Consider the following 20,353-nt stretch of genomic DNA (forward strand, 5'->3'; position numbering starts at 1 on the left):
TCTTGTTAAAGTCTCGTCCACAGTTATCAACCTGGACAAGAGCTGATGCATCCTGGGATATACTCGGCTGTTCCTCTATTGCTTCCTGTTTATCTGCTGATTTCTTTATTGTGAGATCCAATAAGGGCAGCGGTTGCTGTGGCAACCAGAGGCCTTCCCTTTCCCTTGGGACCAAACAACTTCATTCACATTCACTGATGATGATTACTGGCAAAAACAATTCTTACAGTATCACTGCTGAGATTAATGAAAAAGGAGATGACAATCTTTTATTGAAATCACATTTACAAACGTCAGGGAATCGAAAACTGGAAATGACTCGGACGTTCATCACAGTTCAAGTCAATCAATCAATCAGCAAACAATTTAGTGTCTTAGAAAGTGTGCTGTCTAAAATATAATGTATAAAAACTCATGAATTAAACATGATCAAAATATGTCACATCAATATATTGGCAATATGTATATGAAACATGGGGAAGCAAAGTATGTACAAAGCAGGGAGGGAAGGAAGGGTTAAAGGAAGGAGGTAGGGAGGGAGCAAAGAAAAGGTGGTTGGATTAAGGGAAGGAGGTGAGGATGTTAGAAAAGGTAATTGGAATTTTTACATCAATTATTCACCCTGCTACCTTGAATTTGTGAAGAAAACTTTGTTTTTCTCTCATGCTTCCACAGTGAACGAAGAAAACTTCAGGGGTGGGAAAATAAAAAATCAATTCACCAGCGATGTAAACACTACACATCCAGTAAAGTATGGAAACACTTTGGGTTTCACACGTTGCAGGAAAAGCAGAGCTAGACATCACGGCTAAAGCTGCATGCTAACTCTGTCACGGACAGGAAACATCATCGTATCACGGTTACGTGCGGTCGAGCCGGCCGTCGCTCTCATCTCCGTGGTCAAATGGGCCGACGCTACGACTGTAGAGCACCCATATACTGACATTTATGTTAAATACAGTCAAACGGCCCCGATGGAGCTGACCATGGATGTATAAAGAGAACGGAGCTGACGGGAAAGCTAGAGACCACCTTGGAGAAGTAAGAGGAAGTAGACACGTGTGACTACGTCTGGTTTTCAAAATAAGGTTTTAACAAAGAGAACTGTATATACAAAATACATTTATGGAAATAAAATTGATGGATTATATTCACCAGAAGTATAAAACATTACATCTCCCTTGTAAATTAAAAAGAAAATACCACTAATTTGTGTCTTTATTCTTTGATTTTTGGGTTGCTGGAAAAAAAAAAAAAAAAAATAACTCCTGACAATGACTGATATATTTGACTTCAGGACATCTCTGACTACATACAGGCTGAAAATTAAACATTGTTAACGTATTAATTAAGATATTTTCTAAAGTAAAAGTCCCTAGAAGTGTATGATTCAACTTTTTCCCATGGTCTAGTGTTAAAAAAGTTTACAAAAATTACAATAAATAGTAATATTGAATCGCAATACTTAACAATACATATCGAATCGGCACCCAAGCATCGTGATAGTATCGAATCGGGAGATAGGTGAATCGTCCCAGCCCTAGAAAAAAACGGAGAGAAGTCTTGATGAATTGAAGTAAATGGGAGCCGCGTTTAACAACAGCAAAACGATATCAAAACATCTGTTTACAAACTCTCACAACTTGTGCAGTATAATCCAAGTCTCAATAAGGTACATCAGGTGACTTGTCCTGTTGCGCTCTGTGGCAAAGAGAGAGAGAGAGAGAGAGAGAGAGAGAGAGAGAGAGAGAGAGAGAGAAATAAATACATTAAAAACCTACAAGGGGGGATAAACTACATTCTCATTTACTGTAACTCAGCAGCTTCTCTGTTGAGGCTGCTCCTCCGTCACCACCGGAGGTCACTGCTATCTCTGCCAGCTGCTCCTCACCCCTCTAGTTCATATCTATGTCCCCCTGTTCCTTTCAATCTGCCACCCTCTGATCGCTGCTCGCCTGGACAGCTCTACCTCTGCTGCTCTTGAATGATTTGAACATAAAAATGATGAAAAAATTACATTTGCATATTGATTACCATGCAACCAAAGTCTGGGGGAAATTAATGAATAAGTGCTTCAACTTAAGGGACTCTGTAAGAATCAGAAATTGCTTGTTAACAGCGACGCCTGTGGCCGTTAAGTCAACGAAAGTCAACCAGAATATCACTCTATATTTCAGCTGCTTGGCAGTAATGTTAGCTGACCAGACGAAGGTCTCTCCATGAATCACTGCTGATCCTAGTGTTGGCTTTTCCTGCTTCAGCCTCCCGACCGCGGCCGGAGGGAACAGGAGAGACACCGGAGTTTTGGTCGGAGACGATAACGATCACAAGACACGGGAAACCTCTGTTGGTCTGGAGGAGCTGCAGCATTTATTTCTGCACAAAAGTCCACTGTACATTCACTAGATATTCTCAGAGCTAAACTAACTCTTCTGCAGTGTGTAGTGTGCGCGCATGCACGTGAGAGTGGAGCGGAAGAGTGAGAACGAGCGCGGTGTGTGAGTGAAGGCAAGCAGGCAGAGGAGCAGAGTACAGCAGAGACTCCGACCCACAATGATTTATACGTGTAAGAAGTTACAAACAGTCCCTTTAACAATAAATAAAAATAGTGAAGTTATTGCTGTGTGTCACAATCATATCAGAGTTTCTATTGGAGTAATGGACACTAATATGCTTGTTTTATTGCTGCAAATGGTCGCCATCTGTAGATTTGCACTTTTTTAATGATACAGCACAATTTTATAATTTATAGCTAATGATTTCGTGAACCCCCTGACTGAGTGCCACGGACACCTGGGGGTCCCTGGACCCCGCTTTGAGAATCACTGCACCAAACTGAATAACGTCTATTAGTAAAGAAGACGTATAGACATATAGAGTAGTCCTCTCACACATCTGACTGGACACAATCGAGCTGCTGTGGCAGCAGATTCAGACCTTTTCAACGATAGTGTGTGTCTATGCGATCTGTACAGTGAGGCACTATAGAAGTTCTCTGTATAAACCAGATATTTTGTTTTGTATATGTCAACAGAAACGCCATAAATATTCATGTAGAAACAGACTCTTTGTCCGAGGCAGGTTGAATAGTGAGCTAGTGACCCACACACACTCATAATAACACCCAGACTCCCTTGTTGCTGCACCTCATAGAGCAACACACACACACACACACACACACACTCCTGTAGCTGTCATGGTCGTCTGCGGCGGCCTGATTAGCGAGCTGGTGTCACGGCTGAGCTGTGACTGATGGCTCACTGACAAGCAGGCCATTTAACCGCTGCCCACGTTTGTTTTGATTTCATAAAGGTACATAAACACTCAGACAGCGGTGGGTGTAATTTGTCTGGCTGCCGGCCCGAAACGCTCGGCTCTCCTGGGATCAACAACCTGGCGAGGAGGAAAAAGACGCTTTTATCTCGGCCTGTGGACCAGTGATTTTCAATGTCATGGCGCTGATTTCGACAAGTCACCTCTCGCGAGATTTCAGAATGCCATTGCCTCGCCGAGAGATGACATTACAGCCGCCTGCAGCGTTATCCCTCAATACTGTTCCCCACAATAACACGTTAAAAACAGGGTCCAGGTTGAACACTTTAAAGCTGCAGTCGATAACTTTGACAGGAGTAGGGGTGTCACGACTTCGATTCTAAATCGGAAAATCGATCGAAATCAACTTCCGACTTCGACCATCGAAATCAAATGCAGTCTGATCAGAGCTTTAGGCAATTCAAGTTAGGTTAAAGATGTGCAGCTACGATATGTTTGTTAGGGTAAGGACACTGTTGCTCAGGGTATTTATGTATTTTTATTCTTTCACACACGCATGCGGGCATTTGGGGTCTTTCCATTGTTGTTGGAGGTCCAAACAACCGGTTGCTATGGAGGCGGAGGTGCAAATATGCATTGTAGCAGACGGCGGTGTGGGTAGAGCGTGACGTCACTGTGTGTCAAGGAATTGCTTGTACTCATACATGAAGTACAGTGGGGAAAAAGAAGTTTGAAAGTGGCCTGGAGGAACATGAGATAATGCTTTAGATCACACTACAGTCATCTGGGACACACACACCCATCTCTGACCCACTAACCGTCTCTGACCCACCTCAGAGGCCCAGGCAGACCCTCAGCTCCTCCAGCGTCAGGCCTCGGTCTCCGTCCCTGTCACAGTACTGAGCAAACTTCTTGGCGCACCGTCGCGGCTTCAGCCTCTGTCGCAGGAACTGACGAAGAGGTCGAGCCTCGCGTTCGCTCAGCAGCCCGTTGGAGTCCACGTCCAGCTGTCCGAAGTGCCACCGCAGCGCCACCTCTGGCCTGGAGGAGTCTACGGCCTCCAGAGCAGCAGGAGAAACAGCGTCCGGAGTGGAGGAGGAGGAAGGGCTGTTGGAAGATGCAGGAGAAGGGGAGCTGGAGGGAGGTGTGTTTGAGGCCCTGGTGGAAAGAAACGGGACAAAACCAAAGAGGTGAGAGGTTTAAGTGACACCAACTTAAAGGAGTACTCCAATGAAAATCTGACTTTTGTGGATTTAAAGTTAGTCGTGGTTAAACGTTGTGTAATAGCGATACTCGTCACCCAGAGAGGTTGGAAGGAGATTTCTAAAACGTTATGTTCAAATGATTTAGATATTTATGGAGTTAGTGACGGTGTGGGCTCTACGGCAGCTCTGATGGAGTAGCAGCGGTGAGCGGGGCTTAGCGACGGGTCAGCGACGGTGGCAGCCAGCTGAAACACAACATCACCAGGTGGCTCCTGGGTTCCTTAACAGTTATAAAGCGAGCAAAAGACCACAGCTTCAATTTTCTGTATCAGACCGAAACACAAATAAACCTGGAATTCATTTAACAGGAAGAAAACAAACGATGGATATGAAACCTGGGTTTGGTAAAAATGGTAATGTTGGGGAGCTGAGAGAGCGAGATAGAGATAGAGAGGAGGGTACAGGACGGGATGCAGACTAGTGAAAATTAGAAGAAAAATGTTATGATGGCAAAAATGTGAGTCAAAAAAAGAGGGATGTCTGTAAATGAACTGAGAGAGAAACAGATGGAGGGAATGAGGTAAGTACTGGAAGCTGATTGGCAACGAGAAGCACAGAACAGGGAAACAGATGGAGTTGGTCTGTTCTGTTCTTTCAACAGTTAATCAGGTACTTCATCAGGTCTGTGTTGTTCACTGAAGTGTGAAATTGGTTTTCATTTGTCATTCTGAGCAGCTTCTCAGCACTGCAACAGACCGGAGGGATCTGGCCTGTGGAGTTTTTGACCACTCGGTAAAGTGGACGGTCGGCCATCAGACAGTTTGGTTGCACTAGTATTCACTAATTAAAGACAAACTGAGGTTGTCACTCCCTCATTCAGTCATTCAATATTCAAATCTCTCTATATAACAAACACTCAATAGTTTACCCAATTTATGGTAAATAGGGAGTGATTTTGGACCCAGTCTTCACTGGGAGCTTCACTGTAATGTGCAGTAGATGGGAGATAGACTTACTGGTAGGGACTCAGACTCCCAGCATGCTCTGCTTCCAACTGCAGAGCTCTAACCAGACTCTGCAGGAACTGCTTCTTACGAGCTCCGGGACATCCTGCGGGAACAGAACAGAGGAGACGGTAACCCTGGATGTCCAGTCTATCCTTACCTCCCTTCTGTTTCATGCATAGACTGTATACATGAAGTAGACGTAGTCACCGTGACGTCACACTTTGGTTTGTGGACTGCCGTTTTGAAGCCTCAAGTTTGTCATTTTGGTTATCACCATCTTGGTTTTTTGCAACCAGAAGTGACACGAGAGGGTGGAGATAAGTACAACCGCTGAATAAGACATTTTTAGGCGACCAAAAATGTTATAATTAACTTTCATGAAGTGAAAACACACTGTGAAAGGGTTAAAGTTGTAAGAAGAAAACACGGACAACTCCCAGACCGGACAACTCCGTGGTAGCGACTTCTCATAGACTTCTATACAATCAGACTTCTTTTATAGCAACCAGAGGAGTCGCCCCCTGCTGGCTGTTAGAGAGAATGACAGTTTAAGGCACTTCAGCATTGACTTCACTTTTCAGACCCAGAGGTTGCCGCCTGGTTTCATGTTTGCTGCTCGGTTTCTATCACCTCCCTCAGACAGGCAACAAAATGTTTTATAAATTATAAATGAAGTAAACAGGATGAGATTTTCAGATGATTTTCCAGAGAAAACGCATCAAACATTTTACAGAATTCTTGCAATTTTAAAATCATGTTTTTTCGAGAAACGCTCATATTTACCAGGCAGAGGTTTTTCCCTGTTCCTCCTGTCTGCTGGTGCCTCCTCTGCCCCAGTGCACTCTGGGATGCGATTCCTGCATAGAAACAGAAAGAGCAACTAAACCAACTTTACACTGAAAGTATGTATTAGAAATAGAAAAGCCAAGAATTGTCAGCTGATTTTGTAGGGAAAAAATCAAATATCAAAATATGTCTGCCCTGGATGCTACATTTGGATAAATCTAGTGGCGGAAATGTTGTGTTTATCAAGAAGCAGAATAAAAGTATTATTTGATTGTCCTTCCCTGGTCAAATTAAATGCTTTCTAATTAATTACAACCAGAGATAGCGTATACACTGCTTGTCAGAAGGAAAAAAAAACACATTATTAGGCCTCAGGGAGTTTTCCTCACACCAGTAAACCAAAGAAAAACCATCACGTGAAAACATCCTGATAAAACCCCTCGAGAACAAAACCGTCCAACCGGTGATTTACTGTGATTTGTTCTGTGTGTTTCCTTTAAGGGAAACCCAGCGAGGGAACGCAGACAGTAATTGGTGTAAAATTAGATGATTAAGATGAAATACTTCGGTGCATCAGTGTGTAAATATATCTGTGCCAACTTTATATAAACCAGTCATATCTTATGAGGAGAGGAGGAAAGAGAAACTATAGAACTGTCAGAGTGAGTGATGACCTTGCAGAGGTGCCCGGTAGCGGCCTGCCGCTGTCCACCCTGACACACCAACAGTAACCTGTGGCAGCGTGACACTGCGCGGGGCTGTAGCGACCGTCTGCAGTGCATTCTGGGATGAAACGCTCTTCCTGCCAGGATGAACTCATCTGAGAGAGCAGCGACGCTCGCTCACGCTCACACGTCTGAGGACTGTCTGTACAAACACAAATACACACACACACACACACACACACACACAACATTACTACAGTTGACGCTTGAACAGTAAAGAAAACCTGGTGGCATTTTTGTGGACTTGCTTCTCAAATGAAGACATATACCAATGTTTAGAGAAATAATCTTCTAGTCATCATATTATATTTGCAGACGGTGAGAATGTAATTGGCACACTGACTCTTACCAGTGGGTCGTCTGACTGAGCGGTTTCCTTTGGGGTCAGAGTTCATCAGGATGGTCACCCAGAACGGAGGAGCCGTCAGCTCTAGACGAGAGAATCAGACTGTCAAAGAATGACTGAAGGTATTTGTGCTCGTGGAGATTTTGTGCAGAGGACAGCGAAGGAAAGGTGGGAGAGAGAAAATCTGGACATCAATACCAGTTAACCGCACCGTCTATCTGTCTGTGATGTTTTACACCAAAACAAACCAAAGGGACAGAAGAAGGGCTGCACAGTTAATCGAATATTAATCGTGATCACAATTTTGGCTTCCCACACTTTCATGAACAAGACAAGACACGTTCTGCTCATAGAAAACTGCTGCACATCAAATCAAGCGCTTCCTAAACTAACAGCGAGCCACCAACTGGTGATCCAGATGTTTTTACTTCACTTTTGGGGATAGATATTATTTATACAACCAATATGTTTATGATTAAATTGAGAGAATAAGATTGTTAAGCTAGCTATTAATGTTGCTAATGTTATACTTGAAGCGCACCAGATTGATGCATTTAACTTTAAAATGTAGCTCACAAAAGGGGTAAGGTGAATTTTCCTGTATTTTTTCATATAGCAGAAAAAAATATTGCAATGTCAGTTTTTTTCCAACATCTAATTTGTACATTAGCAGGAATGTAGCACAGCATGGAAGTGAAAGCAGTTTTATTTTAATGTGGAAGTGCAATAAAAATATGTTGTCGCTCAAATCAATGAATAATTGTGATCTCAATATTGATAAAAAATAATCGTGATTATCATTTCGGCCATAATCGTGCAGCTCTAGACAGGAAAAATAAATCTAAAAGCGGCCGAAAGACCAGCTTCTGGGTGTCTCTATGAAGTGTTATTCATCACCGCTATATGTCACCAAATCTGACACACTGCACCTTTAAGGAAAGTTACATTAAAGTTATAGTGTGTATAGTGAGTACCCCTCTGCTCACTCCTCCCTTTCCAACACTGTGGTAACGTGAGTTGCCGAGTGCAAAACCGTGGTAAAGCCGTTCACGTCACTCAGACGCCATCCATACCATAATAACACTACTTTAGGACAACGGAAGTCAGACGGGGGATGGCAGTACCATTGTTTAGCACTCTGCGGCTCACGCTACCGCAGTTTCACAAACGTGTTGGAGAGCTACGGTGGCCTTCAGGTAATGTAAAAAACGTGAAAGCCTCTCTCTAGAGCCAGAGTTTGGTTTGTCCGTTCTGGGCTTCTGTAGAAACATGGCGGACTCCGTGAAGAGGACACGCTCCCTATGTAGATATGAAGGACTCATTCTAAGGTTTCATTCAGGTTTTTTTATACACTAATGAAAACATAGTTATTAATATTATATTCCATTTCTGCTAATAGATCCTCTGAAATGTTACACGCTGTTCCTTTAAGAGGCAGTTAAATGTGCTGTACATTTCGAGTAGGGAAACTATTTGGTAAGTATTTGCTTTGGTGTTGAGGTTGTCAAACCATAACCTACTGTTCCTTTACTGTTCTAATAAACCAGTGGATGCTTAATTACAGCATGGATTATATGATCAATAGTATTAAGTGTCTGCAATAGCTTGGATGGAATCTGTCATTCATATTCAGTGCAACACAGGATCCTTATTGGAGAAGGTTCGGTTGGTCACCTGTGGGTTTTCTGGGGTCTAATGTAGGTCCAGGTTCATCAAGTTCATCTGGAACACAAGAAAAGAGTGAAATTAACGGGAATAGAGGTTGTAAATAGTCGTCACAGAGGAAGAAAGAATGAGAGAACGGAGGGAGTCTTGGCATGTGGAGCGGTCTGTGAATGCTCCACTTCCTGCAGGCGTGTCTGGCAGAGAAACACCCAGAGTGCCACGCCAGAAGAAAAAAGTGAAAACGAGAAACATACAGAACTTTTTTAGTGAACGTATAGCTCAAGTATTCAAGTCGATATCTAGAATGTGAAGAAGAAAAAGGTAGTCAGAAAGAGCAATGCTGCCTTTGTGAATCTGGAGTAAAACATCATTCTCACCTTTGAGTAGAGCAGAATCTGCATCGCTGGTCTGAACCAACTTGGCGATGTGATCTGTTGAAACACAGACCACTTCAGTGTGGAAAACACACAAGCCTTCATGCAGATTTAATTTAAAGTAACAGAATTGTGACCTTACATATTTGTTCAAGATCTTCCTGAACAACAGCAAGAGACTAAAAAAGTCCTCTCTAGATATACAAAAGTGCTAAAGGGATAATTATAATATCAACTAAAACATTTCACAAGAAATGTTGACAGTGTGCCTGGTACTTGGTGCGCATCCCATATCCAGAGTTTCTTTTAGGACGGAGTTACTCTATGGAGCTTTTATTTTGAAAAGAACAACAACAACAAAACAGCCTTGTCCTGAGTTCCTGAGCGGTTTAGAAATAGTTACCTTCTGGGACTTTTATTTTGAAAAACTAGGTCTATCCCTAGTTTCCTGTTAACACACAGTGAAAGTTGGAGGCTTTTATTTTGAAAAACAAGCCTCATCCTGAGCGTCATGTTAGGATAGAATTTCTCTATGGAGCTTTTATTTTGAAATAAAAAAAATAACCTTGTTCTGCGTTCCTGCTAAGAAAAAGTTACCTTCTGGGGCTTTTATTTAGAAAAACTAGGCCCATCTCTAGTTTCGTGTTAACACAGTGAAAGTTGGAGGCTTTTTATTTCTAAAAACAAGCCTCATCCTGAGCGTCCTGTTAGGATAGTTACTCTATGGTGCTTTTATTTTGAAAAAAAAAACAGCCTTGTCCTGAGTTCCCTGTTAAGACTGTTACCTTCTAGGGCTTTTATTTTGAAAATCTAGGTCCAATCTTAGTAAACCTGTTAACACACAGTGAGGGTTAGGGGCTTTTGTTTTGAAAAACAAGCCTCATCCTTAGCTCCCTGATGAGATATTTACTCTATGGGGCTTTTATTTTGAAGGGGGGGTAGAATAAAGTATATCTGACCAGTGCAGTTGGGGATCAGATGGAGGACCGAGGTACCGCTGACAGGTTTGCCGTCGGGCATGGAGCACCAGCAGTATCCGGTCTGGTTGTGGCATTGCGCCGGCAGGAAGTGACCGTCCGGACTGCACTCCGGCACAAAGACGACCGCCGCTGGGCTAACATGGCGGCTGTGGGCGCCGGCCTCCAGGGCCTGAGCCCGGGCGAGCTGGCATTTGGACTGACTCGGATCTAAAACGAAAGGGAAATAAAGACATTTCTATCCACGTGTGCTCAGTGGTGGAAAGTAATCAAGTAAATTTACTAAAGTACTGTACTTAAGTACAATTTTGAGGTACTTGTACTTTACTTGATTATTTCCATTTTCTACTACTTTATACTTTTAGATTCTTTAGATTCAGATTACGAGACGAGTACAAGTACATGAGCACAGTATCGGACCCGATACTGGTATCGGTATCGGTGCATCCCTAGTTCTCGCCTTGTGTCTGAAAGGACCTTCAGTAAGTGAGAGAAGGAGAGAGAAACGGAGAGAACTAAGAGAAAGAAATACTGGAGGTTAGTACCTGAGCAGTGTGCTCGTGGAGCGAGGCGCAGCTGTGTGTTGATGCACTGGGCCCTCTGGAAAGCACACAGTGATTTATACAACCTGCCGTTGCTGCCGCACACGGCTCTGTGGCGCCCCCTCTGGCAGTCCAGGACACAACCGTGAGGCCACATGTTCTCTGTGATCAGGAACGGCTGCAAAACATACAAAAACATATGTTTTGAAATAGCTATTAAAACCTGTAACCAACCAACTGTATGTTTTACAGTTAAAGCTTCTACGAGGAACTTTCACTTTGAGGTGATTTTGGTGGTAAAAAGCAGTAGTTTTTCCAAGCACCAGTGTCCCTTTAAAAAAAACTCTCATTTTAGTTGCAGCAGGGTCCTAACAGTTCAAATATCTAGATACAAATTAGCTTAAAGTAATGGATAAACAGTTGTACATAATTAGCTAGAGGGTGTCAATGTTGGCTCCCAGCGATGAGGCAGCCTGGCCGGAAGAGGAGACTAGGAGAGGAGAGGAAACAAAGAGAGGAAACCAGGAGAGGAAAGGAGAGGAGAGGAGAGGAGAGGAGGAGACTATAAGAGGAGAGGAGAGGAGAGGAGAGGAGGAGACTAGAAGAGGAGAGGAGGAGACTAGGAGAGGAGAGTCTGGCAGCGTGATGATCTAAATTACTCCCACATGCTCCTCGAAGAGCCTGACAGCAGCTCAGAATCACACACAACTTCACACGTCTCCAAAACATACATGAGACTCGTCACGCTGCCACACACACACACTGAAAACACCTGAAACACACACACACACACACACACACACACACTGACTCCACCTCCTCACTCTTCATCAGTGCCTCTTTGTCCATCAGCTCTCACTACTCTCTCTCTCTCTCTCTCTCTCTCTCTCTCTCTCTCTGAGCTCTGAGCTCTGCTGTGTCCAACAGTGTTGACATAGTTTAGCGGTGAATGAGACGTCTGTGCCTTAATGTCCAGACATGAACTGATGTGTTGAACGTCTGCACAGGGCAGATATTAAATATAACCCGGTTTAATTCAACTAGTCTCAGACGACAGAGAAAATAAACCAGAAACTATTTTTATCATCAGAACTATAGGAAGTAAAAAACAACAACAATCGTTTGGTTCTGGTGATTAAAATGAGATTATATAATGAACAGAGGGAAGGGGGGATGAAGGGAGGAGTAGAGGGAGGTTAGAGGGAACAGAGGAAAGGAGGGATGATGGGAGGAGTAGAGGAGGGCAGGAGGAGACCAGGTGCAAAGCGTTGGTCAGACTGGATTTCCTGTCTGTCAGGTACAACTACAGCAACTATACAATATCCTCAGTGTTAACCAGAGTTTCTGGGCCAATACAACTTCAGCCATGTGTCTACATCTTTCTATTTTTGTCTTAAGTTGTACTGTACTGTCATCTGTACTGTACATATATATATATATATATTTACATATATATGTAAATATATATATATGTATATATATACATATATATACATATATATACATATATATATACATATACATATACATATATATATATATATATATACAGTCAGTTGATTAAAATAGTAAATCAGGATTAATCACATTAATCGCACATTTTTTATCTGTTAAAAATGTACCTTAAAGGGAGATTTATTAAGTATTTAATACTCTTATCAACATAGGAGTGGATAAATATGCTGCTTTATGCAAATGTATGTATATATTTATTATTAGAAATCAATTAACAACACAAAACAATGACAAATATTGTCCAGAAACCCTCACAGGTACTGCATTTAGCATTAAAACAATATGCTCAAATCATAAGATGGCAAACTGCAGCCCATACTGCCTTTTTTGTGCCTTTTTAGTATATTCATTAAGAGCCAAATCACAATTTTTCCGTTTGTATTTTTAAGTTAAACATGACCTATTTTGATTTATATATGTAATTAAAATGTTGTTCACACCTCTCTTTATTCCAGTAGATCTCTACTTATTTTCCGTGCATTTCTAGCTGTTATTTCACACTTGCTTTGGCAGCGTAAACGTATGTTGAGACAGGAAGTGAGCGAGCAGCAGAGGAAGCGAGAACAAGCCTCCACTGTCTCCTCGTTGCCTCACACATTCCTGCTTTAGGAAAACATAAAAAAACTCATCTCCAGAGCTTTTTACCAAACACCATGTTTGTCCTGGAAAAGGGTCGCCGATGCTGCTGAAAGGCCTGTTGACACCCGGCCGGCGGCATTCAGCGTCTCAACTAACTGCCTGTGAAGGAGTGAATCGCTCACTTGTGAACGCAGCCATTAATCTGTACGGCTGAGCAGTTAAACCGATCATTAACACACGGAGGGATGACATGTTTAACATCTCAGAGGTGTGTGTGTGAGTACAAACACCTTCACACACTCTTCAGAGCTGATGACATACGCTATGATTGGAGACACAAACACACAGTTTACTCTGCTGATGAAGATATAATCTTCCTGCAGGTATACAGAGTGTCTGTAGACTGGTAGTTTCATATGTTTTAACCCGTTAACCACAAATTACCTGCACTTTACATTAACTGCTGAACATCTCAAAAGCATACGCACAGTTTTCACAATAATTTCCAACCTTTAAAAAAGACACTTTTAAAAAACTAGGGCTGTCCAAGTTAACGCGATAGTAATGCATGCATGCACATTTGTTTTAATGCCACAAATTTCTTTAACGTAATATAGGATTTTGAGGTTGTAGGTAGCATATTTTTTATGCTAAATGCAGTACCTGTGAGGGTTTCTGGACAATATCTGTCATTGTTTTGTGTTGTTAAATGATTTCCAGTCATATATATATACATACATTTTGCATAAAGCAGCATACTTGTCCACTCCCATGTTGATAAGGGTATTAAATACTTGACAAATCTCCCTTTAAGGTACATTTTTGAACAGATAAAAAAAGGTATGATTAATCATGATTAACTATGGACAATCATGCAATTAATCGCGATAAAATATTTAAATTGATTGACAGTCCTTCCTTTATTAAATAGTGCCAGTAGAGAGACAAATAGTAGTTACCTGGATGTAACCCCAGTTCTATGAGTATGTACATAACCCTCTAAAATATCACACACAGCACCCACACCCTATACACGAATAGCGGAAAGTACCGGAACTATCCAAGTTGCCTTTAGTGCGGTGGCGTCTCGCTACAATATGCACACATTTGAATGCAAGTTGTCCTAATAAGTGTACAATTTTCAAATTTTACCTTTAGTTTCTATGTAACGTTACAGAAGTCCAACAATAACACAAACAAACTAACCGATGGATGCAGCGGTACACCAGAAACTCCTGCGTTCTTTGAGGCAAAATTTCTGTTTTTGTGAATGGAGTCTGGTGGCTTTGAAGACAGCGATCTAACCGTTTCAGTTCCCTGTTGGAAAGGGCTGTCTGATGGCGAGGTAAAATGGTAAAAATATTGTAAATATACTGTATATAATATATATATATATATATATTTTTAGGTGGCAAAAATAAGTTTTTCTGCTGCTCCCGTCCACAGCCGCTTTACCTCGTTGTCAGTCAAACTGAAGCCGTTATATTCCTCTCTTCAAAGCCACCAGACTCCATTCACAAAAGCTGTAATTTTACCTCGGAGAACGCAGGAGTATACATACAACCCCACCACAAAAAACCCAAACTGACCCTTTCAGTAATTTGCAAACTTAGTATAGCTAGCGTTGACTCAGCTAGTGCTAGCGTTCACATTATTAATAACCTTATTGATTGGCTTACTTTCATAACCTACATCCCCGCCTTTTACTAACGGCTGAGTGGACGTTTCCATTTGAAAAAGACAGAACAGATGGACCCGCCCTTTAAACAGTGAAATATCATTTATTGGTATATTTCCACCCAATAATATTCCTGTTGGCTCTTAAGCTGCACATTTTTATATCCAATATTTTGTGTAATGAATTTTTCTCTTTTTATTAACCTATGTTAATAAAACTACTGCCATATTCTACTGGAGTTTATAAACTTTAGTGATCTCATTTCATATAGTTTATCATATTTCTACCGGTACTCTATTTCTCAGTGTAGCTGTGATATTTGTTTAGCATGCTGTTAAAATATATTATAGGATTACTGGGTCTCTATTTCATTAAGAGTTCTCACTTTCTCTCTCTCTCACACACACACCTGTCTGTTTCCCCTGAGTAACAGCTCAAATATTTACCTGGCAGCAACGTGTGTGTGTTTATGGTTTGGTCTCGCTGGCTGGTGTTACCCCGCCGTCCTCCAGGGACCCACACACACACACACACACACACAAACACACACGCACGCACACACACACACGCACGCACACACACACACACACACACACACACACACACACACACACACACACACCACACAAACATGAAGATTAAGACTCTGAAAAGCAATATTGTCTTTGACGCCGTCAGAATAACCAAAATAATACCAGGCAGTTCTGGGTTTTGTTGTTGTCGAGTCTGTTCAGTGTGTCGGAAACCAGTTAAAGCCAAAGTGGATGAAACCTGGCGATCTGGAGCCACTGTGGAGGAGCCGCTAGTGGTCCCTCAACACACAGACAACTAGATGAAAAACAACAACAGCACACACTTTTTACCGCTCACCAGCTGCTGGTTTCTGCTGTTTTCTTATTTGTCTCTCCCTCTCTCTCTTATTTGATCTGTGAGAAGTATGTTTTAATTATTAAATGGAGTAGAGTCCTAAAACCCAGAAATGGAAGTCAGTGGGTTTTTAGTTAGATGCCTGAAATAAGGCCCGTAGTTAACACAAGATGAAGAGACTTTAACATTTTATTCTATGTAGGACGTCAATCGATTAAAATATTTAATCGTGATCAATCGCAAATTACATTTTTATCTGTTCAAAATGTACCTTAAAGGGAGATTTGTCAAGTATTTAATACTATTATCAACATGGGAGTGGGCAAATATGCTGCTTTATGCAAATGTGTGTATATATTGATAATTGGAAATCAATTAACAATACAACACAATGACAGATATTACTAGAAAACCTAAGGCAAAGAAATTGCTAAATAACGCTCCAAACTTCCCTTGACCTCTGACCTCCAGATCAGTGAATGTAAATGGGTTCTATGGGTACCCACGAGTCTCCCCTTTACAGACATGCCCACTTTATGATAATCACATGCAGTTTGGGGCAAGTCATAGTCAAGTCAGCACACTGACACACTGACAGCTGTTGTTGCCTGTTGGGCTGCAGTTTGACATATTATGATTTGAGCATATTGTTTATGCTAAATGCAGTACCTGTGAGGGTTTCTGGACAATATCTGTCATTGTTTTGTGTTGTTAATTGATTTCCAATAATAAATATATATATACATTTGCATAAAGCAGCATATTTGCCCACTCCCATGTTGATAAGAGGATTACATAATTGACCGATCTCACTTTTACGGTACATTTTGAACAGATACAAGTTTTAAGGCACAAACCTCAAAGCGCATATGAACCTGTATAGTTTTAGTATACTACACTAGTACAGTTACTAGTTTAGTGAGTACCATCTCTCTGAGTTCCAGTAAACAGCTGGAGGCTGCTTGTTAGTGGGTTAGTATTAGGAGTCCAGGTCCTACCGCTGGTCTGGTTCTGTCGGTCCGGACCGACTCTGACAGCAGGTAGACGAGCAGCGCGCGGCAGGTGAAGGTGAAGGTGAGCGCGAGCATCATTGCTGCTCCAGGTGACCAGAGGAGGAGCGGCCGCGCGCTCTGAAGGTGAACCGGGGTTCCAGTGCGCGCGGAGCGGCCACAGCCAGAATGTACAGCAGCTGATGATGAAGAGGAGGATGAAGAGGATGAAGGGTCTAAACAAACAGCGTCCCTCTTTCAGGTATCATCAACATGTGTGTTGGTCTCGAGCTGCTCCAGGTGTAGTAGTAGCACTCCAGCGCGCGTAAAAGCAGGTCGGTGATGCGTGCGCACATCTTTCCTCTCCACAAGGAACTGCCCATTTCCGTTCCTCGAGCCTAAAAACAGTCTGAGATCCATCAGGTCTGCTGCTGGCGGAGCTCCACCTCCCACCTCACTGATGGAGCTGCAGCAACATGGAGACATGAAGGTCTCCTGCAGTCTGGAACCTCCTGACACCTCATGATTAACATCCAGACTGAACTGAAGGTTAACAGTTCTCTATACAATATCCAGAGCATTAATAATATAGCATCAAACAACTTTTTATAAATAAAGATATAGAGGAGTAATGATCTTCTGCTATGTTCTGAACCATCCAGACCTCTCAGGTCATCTGGATCAGGTCTGCTTAGTGTCCCCAGAGTCAGAACTGAACATGCAGAGTTCAGTTTTTATGCACCAAATTCTAATTTCTAATCTTTAATGTTTTTATAACTGTTTTAATTATGTCTTAATGTTCTTTTGCACTTTCTCGCAATGTTCTTGAATGTTTATGTAAAGCACTTTGAATTTGCCCTGTTGCTGAAATGTGCTCTACAAATAAAGCTGCCTTGCCTTGCCTTGCCTAATGTCTACCTGAGCAGAGAATGAAGTCTCTCTGTGCAATCTTCTCCGTGATTTGTTTACATAGTCGGGCTCATCTGGACATTTTCCCGTCATTTGGAGCCAGAGTCTGCGCAGTAGTGATCGGGCGGTGGAGCCACGTTATCGAGGTCATCCACCTGAACCAATCCCAAGCCGAGCACGGCCGCAGCTCGTTAGCGAGAAAGAATCACGTCTCAAATAACTAATTAAAACCAAACTTAGAAAAACTTGAACAAACATCAGCATGATAAGAACTCCATTAAATGACAGAAACCACCTTGAGGAATATTTATTTGACATGTATTTTGACTTTTATTGGCTCATGTCCCGTCCGCTAACATGGAGGCGGCGGGTTTATGACCTATACTGCAGCCAGCCACCAGGGGGCGATCCAGATGTTTCGGCTTCACTTTTTTTTCACACAGACACGGACAAGAAAAAAAGACAAAGACAAGTGGAGGTATTTTGTAAGGAAACTTTTATGTGTGCTTTGTGAAACTCATCATTAGAGACAGAAGGCGTTGCAGTTTCCAGTACAGCAGATAAGGTTTGATATTAAAGAGTACAAAAAAAGGAAAAATCACAATTCCAGAGTTCATTTCTCTCCAACCTCGCAGGGAAAAAAGAGAAAGGAGAGAAAAAAAAGAAACAAGCTTTTGGTCCGAGTCTTTTCTTCTCAGTTCCTTCCCTGTCTGTCCCTCCGTCCCTCCGTCTGTCTGTCTCCCCCTCCTCACCCCCGTAACAGCCAACAAACACTGGAGAAATCCTCTGTTTAATTTAGACAGGGAGGGCCTGATTGATGCCCACAACTTTCCCCAGATATTGAACACATTATGATTGCATAGTTTTTTTTTTATTACATAACAATTTCCTCTTTTTCTTTTTTAATATTTGCACATAATGGAATGTTTACATAAAGATCTTTCCCCTCCCTCCTTCCTTGCAGTAAATTTTCTTTCCCTTTTCTTCAGAGACAAATGACGGGATGTAGAGCGAGAGAGAGGGGGAGAGAAAGGGGGAGGACGTGGCAGAGTGAGGGAGAGAGAGAGTGACAGGGCTGTAGCCACCAACAGGCACATTTATTTTATTTTATTACTTCCAGCATTTTTTCCAAAAGTCACAGGGGGGAGCTCTGCGGCAGCTCTAGAAATCCAGGAAGTGCAAGAAACCTTCATTCAGCCAATCAAATGCATCCACGTGAGTATATTTCTGCATGTGTACGATTTCTGGTATATAAAACTGGACTAACTTTGACTACTACAATCTTTCCTATCATATAAATGTATAGTTTTTGTATTTAAATAAGCACCTGAAGCCCACCCCAGGAGGAGAATAGTTTCACAGAAGCAAATATTTGTGGATAATTATGGTGTTGCCTGTCATGGGATATTTATACAGGAGAAGGCCTTTTAGGTACACAAGCCTCAACTTCATGGCTACCAACTTTTTCCATTGCGAAAAGACAAAAAAAAAAAAGAAAAACCTTCTGGAAGCTCAAACCTATCCACTGGTGAAACTGCTCTCTCGGTGTCGCTATCATTGGCTTTTAAATTTCTGTGTTTTGTCATTTTATTTTTTTTAATAATAAATGTCACTCTACTTTGCCCTACTGGAAAGCCTGCCATCCATTATTCTCAACAACTGGGACTGTGTGTGTCGTTCCTCGCACTGAAAAAATAAGTATGTACAGCGCTGAGCCCCGCCCTCCCACCACCACCAACACCACCACCACCCCACCCGACCCAACCAGACCCGACCCGACAAGACCGAACCCGACCCGACAAGACCCGACCACCCACCTGCTCCAGAAAATAAACAAAAAAAAAGCAGACCGAAGGAGGAAAAAGAGCTGAGGTTAGACAGGTCACCTTATCCAGCAACATGGGAATTATGGGTAAATATGTCATTTTATCTCTGGTTGGTCAACACCCCCCCCCTCCCTCCCTCCCGACCCCTGACCCCGCAGCATATATCTCTCTAGGATCTAATACACAAACCTCGCCAGTCGCCACGTCAAACCCCACGCCGCCCTGCCCCGGCCCTGAACCCCCCTCTGGCAAGAAGAAAGAAATTATAATAAAATAAACAAAAATTAGCATAAGTATCAGATTAGCTTGTGCCCCCCCCCGTCCCTCCCACGTTTGACCCCACAAAGGCAGAGAGGGTGAAGCTAAGGACCCGCACTACAGAGCAACTGTCCCACAGCTGCCCCTGGATATGCCTGTTCATATACGATTAACTCTTGATCTGTTTACGACACGACGGAGCTGGAAAACGATCCACAGAGGCCAAAAACTCAACTATCAATATCAACAAGCTCAGAGTCTTAAAAACACTTCTGATGATTTCTAAACCGGCACACGCAGGGGCACCTCACAACCGCCACTCAAATTCTTCCAAAACGCTCGATTCCTGGCGTCCTCTCTACGCACAGAATAACTTTCTACCTTCCCGCCCCTCTTCTTCATCCTCCTCTCCCTCCTTCCCTCCCTCCCTCCCTCGTCCGTCCAGCCCTCCTCTTCCTCTTAGCCTGCTCTACAGGTCGCTCTCTCCGTACAGGGCGGTGGAGAAGGACATGTAGTCGAGGGCTCCAGGGGCGGCGTCGGGCCCCGTGTACGGCGCCATGCGGGCGATGCAGTACTCCGCCTGGTCGGCGGGGAGCTCCCTCCTCAGCTCCTCGGGGGTGATGAAGGTCTGATAGAAACCGAGAGGAAGGTTCAGTGTGTGTGGAATCACATCTCAAATGACCACATTGAGATTAAAGCTAATTGTATTCAATTATGTTCAACCAGCTACATTTTAAAAGAAAGCGGAAAAAAAAGGAAAATAAAATTCCTAAAAACCTCGACAACTTTAATTAGAACATCTGGTTTTCTTTTTAACGAGAGCTTTATGTTT

The 20,353-nt window shown here is 42.6% G+C and overlaps 2 protein-coding genes across 5 annotated transcripts in view; both read right to left on the reverse strand.

The window, feature by feature from the left end:
* Positions 1–1,576: 1,576 nt before the first annotated feature.
* Positions 1,577–17,146, reverse strand: LOC119491770 (SPARC-related modular calcium-binding protein 1-like). The gene is made up of 11 exons (XM_037775986.1): positions 16,538–17,146; positions 10,904–11,078; positions 10,341–10,568; positions 9,385–9,438; positions 9,017–9,064; positions 7,346–7,426; positions 6,946–7,138; positions 6,269–6,342; positions 5,495–5,588; positions 4,106–4,431; positions 1,577–1,701 (listed from the first exon to the last, which is right to left on the reverse strand). The coding sequence occupies exons 1-10, from the start codon at positions 16,628–16,630 to the stop codon at positions 4,107–4,109; spliced, it is 1,365 nt and encodes a 454-aa protein (XP_037631914.1). The 5' UTR covers positions 16,631–17,146; the 3' UTR covers positions 1,577–1,701; position 4,106.
* A 770-nt stretch (positions 17,147–17,916) lies between these two features.
* The window catches only part of actn4 (actinin, alpha 4), a 69,493-nt gene continuing 67,056 nt past the window's right edge, over positions 17,917–20,353 (reverse strand). For all 4 annotated transcript variants that reach the window (XM_037774588.1, XM_037774587.1, XM_037774590.1 and 1 more), the window contains one exon: positions 17,917–20,149. In XM_037774588.1, the coding sequence (XP_037630516.1) occupies positions 19,991–20,149 (159 nt within the window). In that variant the 3' untranslated portion in view covers positions 17,917–19,990. The remainder of the gene's footprint in view (positions 20,150–20,353) is intronic.

Source organism: Sebastes umbrosus, chromosome 7 (assembly GCF_015220745.1).
Source record: "Sebastes umbrosus isolate fSebUmb1 chromosome 7, fSebUmb1.pri, whole genome shotgun sequence".
NCBI classification, from domain to species: domain Eukaryota; kingdom Metazoa; phylum Chordata; class Actinopteri; order Perciformes; family Sebastidae; genus Sebastes; species Sebastes umbrosus.